The sequence below is a fragment of the Salmo trutta genome, chromosome 6 (genome assembly GCF_901001165.1).
Source record: "Salmo trutta chromosome 6, fSalTru1.1, whole genome shotgun sequence".
NCBI classification, from domain to species: domain Eukaryota; kingdom Metazoa; phylum Chordata; class Actinopteri; order Salmoniformes; family Salmonidae; genus Salmo; species Salmo trutta.
The window spans coordinates 12,607,544-12,624,807 of NC_042962.1; the positions used below are offsets into that span (position 1 = coordinate 12,607,544).

General features: G+C 49.5%; 1 protein-coding gene across 2 annotated transcripts; it reads left to right on the forward strand.

Annotated features, from left to right (window-relative positions):
• Positions 1-554: 554 nt before the first annotated feature.
• LOC115195433 (polyhomeotic homolog 3) lies at positions 555-15,880 on the forward strand. Of its 2 annotated transcripts, XM_029755271.1 has the most exons (11): positions 555-956; positions 1,257-1,406; positions 3,721-3,792; positions 3,971-4,181; positions 4,306-5,406; positions 7,428-7,681; positions 7,810-7,969; positions 8,055-8,166; positions 12,483-12,603; positions 12,768-12,984; positions 15,102-15,880. In XM_029755271.1, exons 1-11 carry the CDS (start codon positions 582-584, stop codon positions 15,254-15,256), a joined length of 2,928 nt encoding a protein of 975 aa, XP_029611131.1. In that variant the 5' UTR covers positions 555-581; the 3' UTR covers positions 15,257-15,880. The 2 variants fall into 2 exon arrangements, with proteins under 2 accessions (XP_029611131.1, XP_029611132.1); XM_029755272.1 differs by lacking the exon at positions 3,721-3,792.
• Positions 15,881-17,264: the final 1,384 nt, after the last annotated feature.

Below are 17,264 nucleotides of genomic sequence, written 5' to 3' on the forward strand. Positions count from 1 at the left end.
TTCCATTATAAATTAAGTCATTACTTTGTTACAAATTCGAAGTGCATAGGTCTCAACGCTTTTGTGGGAAGATTTGGGAAACGTTCCTGATTTGACCAAAGGTGGCGCTGTTTCTGTAGCCACAACTGAAATCATTAACTACAACATGAAACAGAGACAGAGGTCTGATACTGTGTGTCCTCCTGCAGCATGCTGAATCCTAGAGGGATGGAGACAGACCCATCCTTGGAGACATGCACTCAGAGCAGAGCAGAGACAGAGGGAGAGAGAATGGAGACCAGAGAGGGACCCACCAGGAGCCCCAGCCCCCTGTCCCCCAATAGGTCTTCAGCTGCTCACAACCTTACTACTCCCCCTAAACTCCCCCCTACTCCCCCTAAACTGAATCCCCCCCGCCCTTCTAAACTCACCCCCACTCCCTCTGCTAGTATGCTCACCCTCACCTCTACATGCACACCCTGTTCTTCCTCTACACCTACCCCCAATCCCCCTAAACTGAACCCCACCCCCTCACCTCCCCCCACGCTCACTCATAAAACCCTCACTACCTTCACCCCTATGGCACTCAACCCCACCCCAACATGTACACCTACTTCCCCTCACTTACTCCCAACCCCCTCACCCCTATGGCACTCAACCCCACCCCAACATGTACACCTACTCCCCCCACACTTGCACCCTCTCTACCTACACCCACGCATGCCCCCACTAAAGTCACTCACAAACCTGTTCCTTTCCCCCTCACTCCCCCCACCATCCATTTTACTTCCCCTCTACTCACTCCCTCCCGCTCCTCCCCCACTGTATCAGCCATCACTTCTCTGCCCCCCTCTGTAAACCATGGCAACGTGTCTTCTGCTCCCGGGACTTCCTCCTTGACCAATGGTAACGCAAGGCCAGTCCCCACACCCACCTCTCCACCAATCACGCCTTTCCATACCCCGGCCAGCAGACAGGTAACTGACCATAGAGAAAATCAAACAAAAGCGGCACACTATGTAACTAGCCACACACACACACACACACACACACACACACACACACACACAACACACAACACACAACACACAACACACACACAGGCACAAACAAACACACACACACAGAGGCACAAACACACACACACATACACAAATTCACACACAATTGACTACACAGACAACCACATCCATTCCTGGATCAATTGGTTTACTTTCCTTTAACCTACAGTACAGTATTCAAGATACCTCCAAAATACCCCTCTCTCTCTCTGTCAGATACATTTCCCTCGCCCCCTGGATACACCCACTCTGATGCAAGCCTATCAGAGCACCTCGTCTGTCAGACAGAGGGTATCCCAGCAGGCTTTGCTCCTAGGTCGGAGTTCTTGTTCCAGCCGAGACCAGATGCTGCTCAGGACCCAGATGGTAACAACACACACACCAACACCTGTCAGCCTACATCTACCAACTGATATTAACAACACACACACCAACACCTGTCAGCTCTACTTCTACCAACTGATATTAACAACACACACACCAACACCTGTCAGCTCTACATCTACCAACTGATAGTAACAACACACACACCAACACCTGTCAGCTCTACTTCTACCAACTGATATTAACAACACACACACCAACACCTGTCAGCTCTACTTCTACCAACTGATATTAACAACACACACACCAACACCTGTCAGCTCTACTTCTACCAACTGATAGTAACAACACACACACCAACACCTGTCAGCTCTACATCTACCAACTGATATTAACAACACACACACCAACACCTGTCAGCTCTACATCTACCAACTGATATTAACAACACACACACCAACACCTGTCAGTCTACATCTACCAACTGATATTAACAACACACACACCAACACCTGTCAGCTCTACATCTACCAACTGATATTAACAACACACACACCAACACCTGTCAGCTCTACATCTACCAACTGATATTAACAACACACACACCAACACCTGTCAGTCTACATCTACCAACTGATATTAACAACACACACACCAACACCTGTCAGCTCTACATCTACCAACTGATAGTAACAACACACACACCAACACCTGTCAGCTCTACATCTACCAACTGATATTACAACACACACACCAACACCTGTCAGTCTACATCTACCAACTGATATTAACAACACACACACCAACACCTGTCAGCTCTACTTCTACCAACTGATAGTAACAACACACACCAACACCTGTCAGCTCTACATCTACCAACTGATATTAACAACACACACACCAACACCTGTCAGTCTACATCTACCAACTGATATTAACAACACACACACCAACACCTGTCAGTCTACATCTACCAACTGATATTAACAACACACACCAACACCTGTCAGCTCTACATCTACCACCAACACCTGTCAGTCTACATCTACCAACTGATAGTAACAACACACACACCAACACCTGTCAGCTCTACATCTACCAACTGATAGTAACAACACACACCAACACCTGTCAGTCTACATCTACCAACTGATATTAACAACACACACACCAACACCTGTCAGCTCTACATCTACCAACTGATAGTAACAACACACACACCAACACCTGTCAGCTCTACTTCTACCAACTGATATTAACAACACACACACCAACACCTGTCAGCTCTACTTCTACCAACTGATAGTAACAACACACACACCAACACCTGTCAGCTCTACATCTACCAACTGATATTAACAACACACACACCAACACCTGTCAGCTCTACATCTACCAACTGATATTAACAACACACACACCAACACCTGTCAGTCTACATCTACCAACTGATATTAACAACACACACACCAACACCTGTCAGCTCTACATCTACCAACTGATATTAACAACACACACACCAACACCTGTCAGCTCTACATCTACCAACTGATATTAACAACACACACACCAACACCTGTCAGTCTACATCTACCAACTGATATTAACAACACACACACCAACACCTGTCAGCTCTACATCTACCAACTGATAGTAACAACACACACACCAACACCTGTCAGCTCTACATCTACCAACTGATATTAACAACACACACACCAACACCTGTCAGTCTACATCTACCAACTGATATTAACAACACACACACCAACACCTGTCAGCTCTACTTCTACCAACTGATAGTAACAACACACACCAACACCTGTCAGCTCTACATCTACCAACTGATATTAACAACACACACACCAACACCTGTCAGTCTACATCTACCAACTGATATTAACAACACACACACCAACACCTGTCAGTCTACATCTACCAACTGATATTAACAACACACACCAACACCTGTCAGCTCTACATCTACCACCAACACCTGTCAGTCTACATCTACCAACTGATAGTAACAACACACACACCAACACCTGTCAGCTCTACATCTACCAACTGATAGTAACAACACACACCAACACCTGTCAGTCTACATCTACCAACTGATATTAACAACACACACACCAACACCTGTCAGCTCTACTTCTACCAACTTCAAACTCCTGAAGCTGAACCCTCAGACTGGCCTTTTTCAAGATTCCCCAGTTCAAGATTACGCTCCCCCCTCTCTCTCGCTCTCTCGCTCTCTCTCTCTCTCTCTCTCTCGCTCTCTCTCGCTCCATTCTCTCTCTCGCTCTATTTCTCTCTCTCTCTCTCTTTGTATCTATTGCTCTCTCATTCTTAGCTGATTTTCACCTCTACAGTACGGCCTGTCCCTTCCTCTTCCTCCTCTTCCTCTTGCCCTGCCTCCGCTCAGGTGAGAAGTTCAGAATGTGTGTGTTAGGTGTGTGTTAGGTGTGTGTTAGGTGTATGAGAGACCACTGAAGATTGTGATTGTCTCACAAGTTTAACTAAACTCCCTCTCAATCCCCACTCTCTCCCTCCTTATTTATTTCCTTCCCCTCTCCCTCGCTCTCTCCCTCCCTCCCCCATAGCTCCAGAGTCTAACCCTGCACCCCTCTGCTCCTGGAACTCTCACAATCCCCCCTTCTTTACGTCTCAAACCTCCCTCTTCCTCCTCCCCCTCTCCTATCTCTCGTCCCCGTACACCCCTTTTTCCCCCTCTCCGGCCACGCCCCCAGCCCAGTGCCATGGTAACAGACAGGCAGACCACACCCACCCGGCACCTCTCAGTCCCACCTCCAAGTGAGTCATAAACATGTGATAATGAGTAGAATGTTCAGGAGGAATGACATGTGATTTATAGTATGTCCAGTAAAACCATTCATTCACTCTCTTTTTTCTTACTCTCTTTTTCTCTTCTCTCCAGCTCTCTACTCTTCTGTGCGTTCTGTCCCTCTGAGACCCAGACTTCATTCTCCAAATGGCCACAGGGTGGCGCCCCCGAGACACAGCCCGGCCCTGCAACCAATCGCCGCTGCTGGACAGGCCCTGCCCAGCAGACAGTGGACTGGACCAGCCAGCAGTTTGTCATCTCAAACCCCACCCACACAGACCACCCCAGGCCAATCACAGCTCAGCTCAGGCTCTAGTCCCCTCCCCTTGGGTTCTACTTCGTGTTTTGATCGGTTGCCGCCGGCATCAAGGCAGCTGCAAATCATTGCCCTCTCCGCTGGCTCCACCCACCGCCTCAGCAGCCAACTACAGCCTGCTGCCAACACACACACCCCAGCTTCTGTCCAATCAAAGCACCTGGTTCTTGAATCCCCACCACCTCAGCTCGATGCCCAACCACAGAGGACTTCTGAACACGCCTCTCCCTCTCCCACCTCCTCCATCCACAAAGCCAACTCACCCCTACCCTACCCCCATTATCAGGCCAGACACACTGAACCAAAAGGAGAAGTGGGGAGACAGGGGGTAAGGGAGAAGAGAGAGAGGGTGGGAGGAGAGGAAGAAAAGATGGGGGGAATTGAAGAGCAGAGGAATAGAGAGAGGGTGGGAGAAGACAGACAGGTGACAGGAGGGGAGAAAGGGAATGTGGATAAGAGAGGAGAGAGGGTGGGAGGAGAGGAGAGAGAGGGGACCAGAGGAGAGGAAAAATGGATGGAGAGAGTTAAAGGATTTGAGACACTGAGAGAGATGACAGAAGTAGAGGAGGGGCAGGAAAGGATGACGATAGAGGGGGAGGAGCAGAGAGAGAGGATGGAAGTAGAGGAGGAGGAGCGGGGACAGAGGATGGAAGTAGAGGAGGAGGAGCGGGGACAGAAAGATGCAATGAAAGGAGAGGAGGGGACTACAATAGACCCACACCTCAATGCAGACCCGGCTACTCAGAACCCTCCCTCAGAACCCCCCATAAACATCCAGAGACCATCAGACCGTCCCATAGAGCAATCCCCAGACCTCCCCCACGTGGACCAAGAGGATCTCTGTGAGAACATGTTCAATCAGTCTGACAACCAATCAGGCAGGTACCAGCGTCTCTCCACCATTACCTTTAGCCTTGGCCTATTAATTCAACTTTAAACTAACTTGTGTTGTGAACTCTTCCTCCTCTCTCCCCTTCCCTGTCTTCCTCCTCTGTCCTGCTCCTCCTCTCTCCCCCTCCACCCCGTCTTCCTCCTCTGTCCTGCTCCTCCTCTCTCCCACCTCCACCCTGTCTTCCTCCTCTGTCCTGCTCCTCCTCTCTCCCCCCCTCCACCCCGTCTTCCTCCTCTGTCCTGCTCCTCCTCTCTCCCCCTCCACCCCATCTTCCTCCTCTGTCCTGCTCCTCCTCTCTCCCCCCTCCACCCTGTCTTCCTCCTCTGTCCTGCTCCTCCTCTCTCCCCCCTCCACCCTGTCTTCCTCCTCTGTCCTGCTCCTCCTCTCTCCCCCCTCCACCCTGTCTTCCTCCTCTGTCCTGCTCCTCCTCTCTCCCCCCCTCCACCCTGTCTTCCTCCTCTGTCCTGCTCCTCCTCTCTCCCCCCTCCACCCTGTCTTCCTCCTCTGTCCTGCTCCTCCTCTCTCCCCCTCCACCCTGTCTTCCTCCTCTGTCCTGCTCCTCCTCTCTCCCCCCCCTCCACCCCATCTTCCTCCTCTGTCCTGCTCCTCCTCTCTCCCCCCTCCACCCTGTCTTCCTCCTCTGTCCTGCTCCTCCTCTCTCCCCCTCCACCCCATCTTCCTCCTCTGTCCTGCTCCTCCTCTCTCCCCCCTCCACCCTGTCTTCCTCCTCTGTCCTGCTCCTCTTCTCTCCCCCCTCCACCCCATCTTCCTCCTCTGTCCTGCTCCTCCTCTCTCCCCCCTCCACCCTGTCTTCCTCCTCTGTCCTGCTCCTCCTCTCTCCCCCCTCCACCCCGTCTTCCTCCTCTGTCCTGCTCCCTCCTCTCTCCCCCCTCCACCCTGTCTTCCTCCTCTGTCCTGCTCCTCCTCTCTCCCCCCTCCACCCCATCTTCCTCCTCTGTCCTGCTCCTCCTCTCTCCCCCCTCCTCTCCGTCTTCCTCCTCTGTCCTGCTCCTCCTCTCTCCCCCTCCACCCTGTCTTCCTCTTCTGTCCTGCTCCTCCTCTCTCCCCCCTCCTCTCCGTCTTCCTCCTCTGTCCTGCTCCTCCTCTCTCCCCCCTCCACCCTGTCTTCCTCCTCTGTCCCTGCTCCTCCTCTCTCTCCCCCTCCACCCTGTCTTCCTCCTCTGTCCTGCTCCTCCTCTCTCCCCCCCTCCACCCCGTCTTCCTCCTCTGTCCTGCTCCTCCTCTCTCCCCCTCCACCCTGTCTTCCTCCTCTGTCCTGCTCCTCCTCTCTCCCCCCTCCACCCCATCTTCCTCCTCTGTCCTGCTCCTCCTCTCTCCCCCCTCCACCCTGTCTTCCTCCTCTGTCCTGCTCCTCCTCTCCCTCCCCCTCCACCCCATCTTCCTCCTCTGTCCTGCTCCTCCTCTCTCCCCCCTCCACCCTGTCTTCCTCCTCTGTCCTGCTCCTCTTCTCTCCCCCCTCCACCCCATCTTCCTCCTCTGTCCTGCTCCTCCTCTCTCCCCCCTCCACCCTGTCTTCCTCCTCTGTCCTGCTCCTCCTCTCTCCCCCCTCCACCCTGTCTTCCTCCTCTGTCCTGCTCCTCCTCTCTCCCCCCTCCACCCTGTCTTCCTCCTCTGTCCTGCTCCTCCTCTCTCCCCCCTCCACCCTGTCTTCCTCCTCTGTCCTGCTCCTCCTCTCTCCCCCCTCCACCCTGTCTTCCTCCTCTGTCCTGCTCCTCCTCTCTCCCCCTCCACCCTGTCTTCCTCCTCTGTCCTGCTCCTCCTCTCTCCCCCTCCACCCTGTCTTCCTCCTCTGTCCTGCTCCTCCTCTCTCCCCCTCCACCCTGTCTTCCCTCCTCTGTCCTGCTCCTCCTCTCTCCCCCCTCCACCCTGTCTTCCTCCTCTGTCCTGCTCCTCCTCTCTCCCCCTCCTCTCCGTCTTCCTCCTCTGTCCTGCTCCTCCTCTCTCCCCCCTCCTCTCCGTCTTCCTCTTCTCTTTTCCTCCCTCCAGTCTTGTCCAGTCTCTCCTCTCAGTCTCCCCCTGCCTCACCCTTCCTCACCCTTTCATCTGACCTCCCCCCTCCTCTCCTGCCTGTTAGCCCTTCCCACCCAGAGACCCTCAGCTTATCACAGAGCCGCCCTGAGACCTTCAGCCTATCGGAGCGCAAGCCTTGGTCACAGAGGGTGTGGCCAGAGGGCGGGAGGCATGTCTTAACTCACCTGGTGGAGGGCTTCATCATACAGGAGGGGCTGCAGGCATTCCCGGTAAACACACACACACAATTCCTACAGGGGATATAGCTGGTGTCTAGTTGGTGTCACAGACTGATACATTAACAGTATATACAGTATAACCTTTGTATGCGCGTGCATGTGTGTGTGTACCTGTGCAGGTGAACCGCTCGTCTCTGTTGTTGGGAGGGCAGGAGGCTATCTCCCAGAATGGGAACATAGAGGGGGTCGAGTTATTACCGTTGACAGACACACCAGAGCCACCGATACATTCCAGCGAATCAGAACAAGAGCGCGTGGCTACAAGTGACCCGCTCACAGGTAAACCACCTTAATCTCCTGGTTCTGAATCAATATTCAATTCAATATTCAATTCAATTACCTCTCTGAATCCAAACCACACCAGGTCCCAGAGAGAGACAGAGGGGAGTGTTACATTGCGAGTCTTGTGGGAAGAGAGGCCACGCCCACTCCTTCCACCGCTCCAAGCGATACTGCTCCACTTCCTGTGCCCGCAGGTAAACCGCACTACCATTGGCTGAACACAGTAACAAGACAGTGACAGAATAGTTATTCTCTTGGTCTAGACCAGCGTTTCTCAAACTAGGGGTCGCGACCAAACTATACACACACATACACATGGATTTTGTGTTATAGATGTGTGGTAGTGGAGGGCACACACTTAGTGTGTTGTGAATTCTGTCATTAATGTATTGTAATGTTTTTAAAATAGTATAACTGCCTTAATTTTGCCGGACCCCAGGAAGAGTAGATGCTGCCTTGGCAGGAACTAATGGGGATCCATAATAAATACAAATATGGGGTTGCCTGATTTGAAAATGGGTTGGTGAGAGAAACTCTGAAATAAAACCGGGGTAACGTCAGTAACCTCCGGTAGCCGCTAGATACAGTTGTAATAAACTGAGCAATTTTGTCACTGGATGTGTACTGGAGGCGAAGTCACGTGCAGGAGAGCAGAGTGAAGTGAACAGGCACACACTTTATTCCGGTAAAATAGCAAAAGCACAAACAACGTGCCCAAAACACGGAATATAGACAAATGTCTGGCGCGTAACAAAATATCCAATAGACAAAATACACGTAACACAAACAATCTTACACAAAGACATGATGGGGAACAGAGGAATAAATACATGTAGGTTGATTGGGGAATGAAAACCAGGTGTGCAGGGAACAAGACAAAACAAATGGATACATGAAAAATGGCTAGAAAGCCGGTGACATCGAACGCCGCCCGAACAAGGAGAGGAGCCGACTTCGGCGGAAGTTGTGACAGTACCCCCCCCGACGCGCGGCTCCAGCGGTGCGTCGACACCGGCCTCAGCGACATTGGAACTCACGCAGCAGTTCAGGGTCCAATATATCAGCCACCGGAACCCAGCACCTTTCCTCCAGACCGTACCCCTCCCACTCCACGAGGTACTGAAGGCCCCTCGCCCGACGCCTTGAATCCAGGATGGAACGGACGGAGTACGCCGGGGGCCCCTCGATGTCTAGAGGAGGCGGAGGAACCTCCCGTACCGCAGACTCCTGGAGCGGACCAGCCACCACCGGCCTGAGAAGAGACACATGGAACGAGGGGTTAATTCTGTAATCTGGGGGATGCTGTAACCTGTAACATACCTCATTCACTCTCCTCAGGACTTTCAATGGCCCCACAAACCGCGGAACCAGCTTCGGGCAGGGCAGGCGGAGGGGCAGGTTTCGGGTCGAGAGCCAGACCCTGTCCCCCGGTGCGAACACTGGGGCCTCACTGCGGTGACGGTCCACACTGGTCTTTTGGCGCAGCGCGGCCTGCTGGAGGTGACCATGGGCGGCTTCCCAGGTCTACTCCGCGCGTCTGAACCAATCGTCCACCGCAGGAGCCTCGGTCTGACTCTGATGCCATGGTGCCAGAAATGGCTGGTACCCCAATACACACTGAAATGGGGTGAGGTTAGTGGAGGAGTGGTGGAGCGAGTTCTGCGCCATCTCTGCCCAGGGCACGAACGCCGCCCACTCCCCCGGCCGGTCCTGGCGATAGGACCACAGAAACCTGCCCACATCCTGGTTCACTCTCTCCATCTGCCCATCACTCTCGGGGTGGAAACCCGAGGTGAGGCTGATCGAGACCCCAAACGTTCCATGAACACCCTCCAGACTCTCAAAGTGAACTGGAGACCCCGATCAGACACTATGTCCTCATGCACCCCGTTGTGCCGGAAGACGTGTGTAAACAGGGCCTCCGCAGTTTGTAGGGCTGTAGGGAGACCGGGCAGAGGGAGGAGACGACAGGACTTAGAAAAACGATCCACAATGACCAGGATCGTGGTGTTCCCCTGTGAGGGAGGAAGATCCGTTAGAAAATCCACTGACAGGTGTGACCAAGGCCGTTGTGGAACAGGTAAGGGATGTAGCTTACCTCTGGGCAGATGTCTAGGAGCCTTACACTGGGCACACACCGAGCAGGAGGAAACATAAACCCCCACGTCCCGAGTCTAGGTGGGCCACCAGTACTTCCCAGTCAGACAGCGCACCGTCCGACCCATCCCCGGATGACCAGAGGGGGGTGATGTGTGGGCCCAATAGATCAACTGGGGTGATGTGTGGTCCCAATAGATCAACTAGGGTGATGTGTGGGCCCAATAGATCAACTAGGGTGATGTGTGGGCCCAATAGATCAACTGGGGTGATGTGTGGGCCCAATAGATCAACTGGGGTGATGTGTGGGCCCAATAGATCAACTAGGGTGATGTGTGGGCCCAATAGATCAACTGGGGTGATGTGTGGGCCCAATAGATCAACTAGGGTGATGTGTGGGCCCAATAGATCAACTGGGGTGATGTGTGGGCCCAATAGATCAACTAGGGTGATGTGTGGGCCCAATAGATCAACTAGGGTGATGTGTGGGCCCAATAGATCAACTGGGGTGATGTGTGGGCCCAATAGATCAACTGGGGTGATGTGTGGGCCCAATAGATCAACTGGGGTGATGTGTGGGCCCAATAGATCAACTAGGGTGATGTGTGGGCCCAATAGATCAACTAGGGTGATGTGTGGGCCCAATAGATCAACTGGGGTGATGTGTGGGCCCAATAGATCAACTGGGGTGATGTGTGGGCCCAATAGATCAACTAGGGTGATGTGTGGGCCCAATAGATCAACTAGGGTGATGTGTGGGCCCAATACATCAACTGGTCACGGACAGCAGACAGAACGTACTGAAACCTGACGGGACACTGAGGTGGAGCGGGCTCTATACGCAAAGCCTGCTCAATGTCCGTGTCCAGCTCCCACACGACCAGCGCTACCAGGCAGGAGGCCGGGAGAATGAGAGTCTGATCCATGGGCCGCTCCTCTGTGTCATACAGCCGGGACAGTGCATCTGCCTTCACATTCTGGGAACCTGGTCTGTAAGAAAGGGTGAAAACAAAACGGGTGAAAAACATGGCCCACCTTGCCTGACGAGGATTCAGTCTCCTAGCTGCCCGGATGTACTCCAGGTTGCGGTCGTCAGTCCACATGAGGAAAGGGTGTTTAGCCCCCTCAAGCCAATGTCTCCACGCCTTCAGAGCCTTAACCACAGCCAACAGCTCCCGGTCCCCCACATCATAGTTCCACTCCGCCGGGTTGAGCTTCTTCGAGAAGAAAGCACAGGGGCGGAGCTTCGGTGGCGTGCCCGAGCGCTGAGAGAGCACGGCTCCAATCCCAGCCTCCACCTCCACTATGAACGCCAAAGAGGGATCCGGATGAGCCAGCACGGGAGCCGAGGTAAACAGAGCTCTCAGGTGCCCAAAAGCCCTGTCCGCCTCAACCGACCACTGCAGACGTACAGGACCCCCCTTCAGCAGTGAGGTAATGAGAGCAGCCACCTGGCCAAAACCCCGGATAAATCTCCGGTAGTAATTGGCAAACCCTAAAAACCACTGCACCTCCTTTACCGTGGTGGGAGTCGGCCAATTACGCACAGCTGCTATGCGGTCACTCTCCATCTTCACCCCTGATGTGGAAATGCGAGACAAAACAAATTGATACATGAAAAATGGAGCGGCGATGGCTAGAAAGCCGGTGACGTCGACCGCCGCCCGAACAAGGAGAGGAGCCGACTTCGGAGGAAGTCGTGACAGATTTCTGTTTTCATTCATACAAATGTGACTGTTTAAGCTACAAAATGTTATGACCCCATCACTGGAAGATAAGACTCTCGGGAACATGTATGTGTCTCCTGTGTCTGTCTACAATTCCCACAAGCCGCACAGGACTCATTAGAACAGAGTGGACAAGACCAGGCACTGCATCAGACTGGGGGGAGAACATCATCAATGATCATGTTCTTTTCTACACAGAAGTTCATACCAAATTATTGCCTGATGATCTTCTGAACTTCTCAATACCTTTCTGATTCTGATTTCACTTCAAACCACAATACTTCCTTCAGATTGAAATACTTTCAAAAGTACTGTCAGACTGATTTGTAATAGCCTGTCATAGCCCCAATTAAAAAAGTTTACATTGGCTGTTGATTACATACATATTTTTACATGGTGAGGTCACACATTTTTTTATATATGAAACTGGGGTCGCGGGCCAAAAGGTTTTGGGAACCCCTTCTAGACAGCAAGTTCTCTGTGATGTTGTTGTTTAACCACATATCTATTTACTACAGTTGTACTGCACAGACATCCATAAACACACAAAAACACGAAAACACCCTCACACAGGCTGTGGTCAGACAGGACGTCACATGGGAGGAAATCTCAACCCCAGAGAGCTCAGAGAAAGGACACATCATCATCATCATCATCATCATCTTTCTCCCTCTCTCTCCCTCCAGGTATAATGTAGGGCTGTCCAAGCGTCTGCGTGCCCTGAGTGCTGGCAGCCAGCCAGAGGGGCGGCGCTCTGAGATAAACAAGGTGGAGTCTGTGCCTGGGAAGCCTCTCCTACTGCGACTGGTCAGTTACAACTTTTAACAAATAGGTTACTCCACAGTGATACACTTTATGGTATAGCCTGCAGGTTCAATGCCTTATAGCATATTATAAGCATATAGAAGCCTTTATAATTGAAGCCCAGCTGTTTGTACATGTTCCATCTATTGTAACATAATCTATTTTAGCCCCGTGAAATATGGAGCGCCCATAGCCGTGACAACGAAGAGGAGGAGGGGCATGCTGTTCCCACGACGACCAGGCTGGAGCGCCGAGCGGCACGGAGGGCTAGGAGGGCCTCAGAGCCAGCGATGACCCCTAGTAACCCCACTGTGACCTCTAGTGACCCCCTACCTGCACAGTGGAGCGTAGAGCAAGTCTGGGACTTCATACACACACTGCCAGGTAAGACACATTCACACTGCCAGGTAAGACACATTCACACTGCCAGGTAAGACACATTCACACTGCCAGGTAACACATACACACACTGCCAGGTAACACACACACACACTGCCACGTAACGCACACACTGCCAGGTAACACATACACACACTGCCAGGTAAGACACATTCACACTGCCAGGTAACACACACTGCCAGGTAACACACACACACACTGCCACGTAACGCACACACTGCCAGGTAACACATACACACACTGCCAGGTAAGACACATTCACACTGCCAGGTATAACATACACACACTGCCAGGTAAGACACATTCACACTGCCACGTAACACATACACACACTGCCAGGTAACACACACACACTGGCAGGTAACACATACACACTGGCAGGTAACACATACACACATTTCCAGGTAACACATATACACACTGCCACGTAACACACACACACTGCCAGGTAACACACACACTGCCAGGTAACACACACACTGCCAGGTAACACATGCACACACTGCCAGGTCACACATACACACACTGCCACGTAACACATATACACACACACTGCCACGTAACACACACACACACTGCCAGGTAACACACACACACTGCCAGGTAACACACACACACACACTGCCAGGTAACACACACACTGCCACGTAACACACACACACACTGCCACGTAACACACACACACACACTGCCAGGTAACACACACACACACACTGCCAGGTAACACACACACATACTGCCAGGTAACACATACACACACTGCCACGTAACACACACACACACTGCCAGGTAACACACACACACACTGCCAGGTACCACACATACTGCAACGTAACACACACACACACACTGCCAGGTAACACACACACACACTGCCCCGTAACACACACACACTGCCAGGTAACACACACACATACTGCCACGTAACACACACACACAAGGACACACATTCACCCATCTCCCTGCTGTAGGTTGTTGGCCGGTTATATGTTGTCTTTAGGTTTTGGGGAGGTTATAACCTGGGTGTTAGGTGTTTTAAGGTTGTGGGGATGTTATAACCTGTGTGTGTTGTCTTTAGGTTTTAGGGAGGTTATAACTTGGGTGTGTTGTCTTTAGGTTTTGGGGAGGTTATAACCTGTGTGTGTTGTCTTTAGGTTTTGGGGAGGTTATAACCTGGGTGTTAGGTGTTTTAAGGTTTTGGGGAGGTTATAACCTGTGTGTGTTGTCTTTAGGTTTTGGGGAGGTTATAACCTGTGTGTGTTGTCTTTAGGTTTTGGGGAGGTTATAACCTGTGTGTATGGTGTTTTAAGGTTGTGGGGATGTTATACCCTGGATGTATGTTGTTATAAGGTTGTGGGGAGGTTATAACCTGGGTGTATGTTTTCTTTAGGTTATGGGGAGGTTATAACCAGGGTGTATGTTGTTATAAGGTTGTGGAGAGGTTATAACCTGTGTGTATGTGGTTTTAAGGTTATGGAGAGGTTATAAACTGGGTGTGTTATCTTTTGGTTGTGGGGAGGTTATAACTTGTTTTAGGTTATAACCTGTGTGTATGTGGTTTTAAGATTGTGCGGAGGTTATAACCTGTGCGTATGCTTTCTTAAGGTTATGGAGAGGTTATAACCAGGGTGTATGCTATCTTTAGGTTGTGTGGATGTTATAACCTTGGTGTATGTTGTCTAGGTTTTGGGGAGATTATAATCTGGGTGTATGGTGCTTTAAGCTTGTGGGGTGGTTATAACCTAGATATATGTTGTTATAAGGTTATGGAGAGGTGTATGTTATCTTTAGGTTGTGTGGAGGTTATAACCAGTGTGAATGTTGTGGGGAGGTTATAACCTGGGCCTATGTTGTTTTACGGTTATGGAGAGGTTATAACCTGGATGTATGTTATTTTTAGGTTGTGTGGAGGTTATAACCTGTGTAAATGTTGTTTTTAGGTTGTGGGGAGGTTATAACCTAGCTGTATGTTGTTTTAAGGTTGTTGGGCGGTTATAACCTGTGTGGATGTTGTTTTAATGTTTTGGGAAGTTTATAACCTGTGTGTATGTTGTTTTAAGGTTGTGTGGAGGTTATAACCTGTGTGTGTATGTTTTCTTTAGGTTGTGTCGAAGTTGCGGAGGCGTTCCGTGTTCAGGAGATAGACGGCCAGGCCCTGCTGCTGCTCACTGAGGACCACCTGATGACCAGCATGAACATCAAACTGGGACCAGCTCTCAAGATCTGTGCCCACATCAACACACTCAGACACAGATAGAGAGGGAGGAGGAGAGATGAGTGAAGGAGGTGAGGTGGGAGGGGGTGGGAGGAAGAGAAGATGGAGACAGAAAAAAGTGAGAGGAGTGGGCGTGGAAAAAGATAGGGAAAAGAGTGATTGATAGATGGGGAAGAGAGAGGGGATGAGAGAGAGCGGGGAGAAAAAAAGGACAGTGAAGATGAGAGATAAAGAGATTCATTCAAGAGATGAAGAGCTAAGAGCGAATCAGTGAGAGAGGAGAGGCACGTTTTCTATTCTATTGTGTCTGTGTACATATTTTACAATGCCGTCTATTGGGTGTAACAAACTATTTCATTAAGGATTTGTAATATACAGTATCGAGTATTTGTGTATTTGGTTCTTATTTTAAAATGTGGTATCACATGTAAATTGTAAAATACTTTTTGATTTTACACAGTTGATACACAGACATTTTGAAATAACTTTGTGGAATTTAATGTCTTAACTAAATAAATGATTATGTTTTTATATATGATCTCTTCTGAGAAAAAGATAGATCTTATTTGACTCATAACCATGTAAATGTACATTTTGTCAGATGTCATAATGTTTTATTTGATTCTGCCTCTTAAAACTCAGTAATAAATCAAATTAATTTATGAACATTGTTTTACTGCCTAGGTATTGGTATTATGATATTTGGTAGTCAGCGAAATGACCCATCTCACTAATAACTCCTGCCACCAAATGGAGGTGAGGGTCACGTTTACTAGTAGAGAAACTGCAGCTACAATATTCTCTCAACTCATGGAAACAATGATCAAGAAAAATTCAATATGAGTTACATAAAAACCAATGTATCATATGTATATTCCTATCACTGATGCTTCTCTGGAGCACAATGTCTAAGTTCATACATGAAAAACCGTCTAAAGCAGCACAGACTTATTATTGCTGAATCAATCCGTGTTTATGCCAAACCAATCAGGAACCAGTGGCAATTTCAACACTGCTGAAATGTGTTTTAACAGTTTAGCTGTCTCTTCTTGAAAAACATGTTGAAAAAAATATTTCACCTTTAATTCCTATTACTAACAACTCAAATAAGAACTAATAGATGTTGTTTTATAACTTTTATAACAGGCGGTTGAGAAGTCAAAAGGTCATACCAGCAATGCCATATTAGAATGGCAATTTGCATAGCATTTTTTACACATTAGAACAATATTGTAAAAATAACTTTTGGTCTGCTCAATGGCTTTTTATAGGTAGGTAAGCATTGTTAAATAAGGACTGATGTTTGGCAAATTAGGGTAATTTTATATGTTTGAACATATTAAATTATCCGCTATTTCTATGCTTCCCGTTTTAATAGTTTTGTTTTTGCTTCTTTTACTTTGTTTTGTACCCCAGCTTCAAACAGCTGAAAATACAATACTTTTATGGAAAATATATTTCACAGTGGTTTATATGGTAAAATGATTCTCTACACTATAATTGATTGTTTTGTCACATAAACTGAAATTAGAAGAACTATTAGAATTTTAGCAACCAGGAAATGGTGGAGCGATTTCTGCATATTGCATCTTAAAAGTATGAATATTGATTAATTGACCCCTGTAACGGCCGTTGAAGGGAGTAGACCAAGGCGCAGCGGGTTGAGTGCTCGTAATTAACTTTATTTAGAACACTAAACAAAACAAGAAAAACACAACAGCCAAACAGTACTGTCAGGTACACAAAACACTGAACAGAAAATAACCACCCACAAACACAATGAGGGGGGAAAAAAACTACTTAAATATAGTCTCTAATCAGAGGCAACCAGATACAGCTGCCTCCAATTAGAGACCAATCCCAAACACTTCCAACCTAGACATAGACAACCTAGAATAAACATAGAAATAGACTAACATAGAACATAACCCCAAAACACACAAACCAAAAAAAATTAGCATTTTCAATCTCTTATTGTAGTGCCACCATCTGGCCAATCAATGTAATTTGGTAAATGCAAGACATACAGATCCACAGTCCCCTTCCCGAT

Excerpts from the sequence above, each read along its gene's own strand:
- LOC115195433 (XM_029755271.1), top strand. The coding sequence starts at position 582 with ATGTACACCTACTTCCCCTCACTTACTCCCAACCCCCTCACCCCTATG. Across the intron at positions 957-1,256 it reads ATACCCCGGCCAGCAGACAG|ATACATTTCCCTCGCCCCCT; the intron begins GTAACTGACCAT and ends TCTCTCTGTCAG. Across the intron at positions 8,167-12,482 it reads TCCACTTCCTGTGCCCGCAG|GTATAATGTAGGGCTGTCCA; the intron begins GTAAACCGCACT and ends CTCTCCCTCCAG.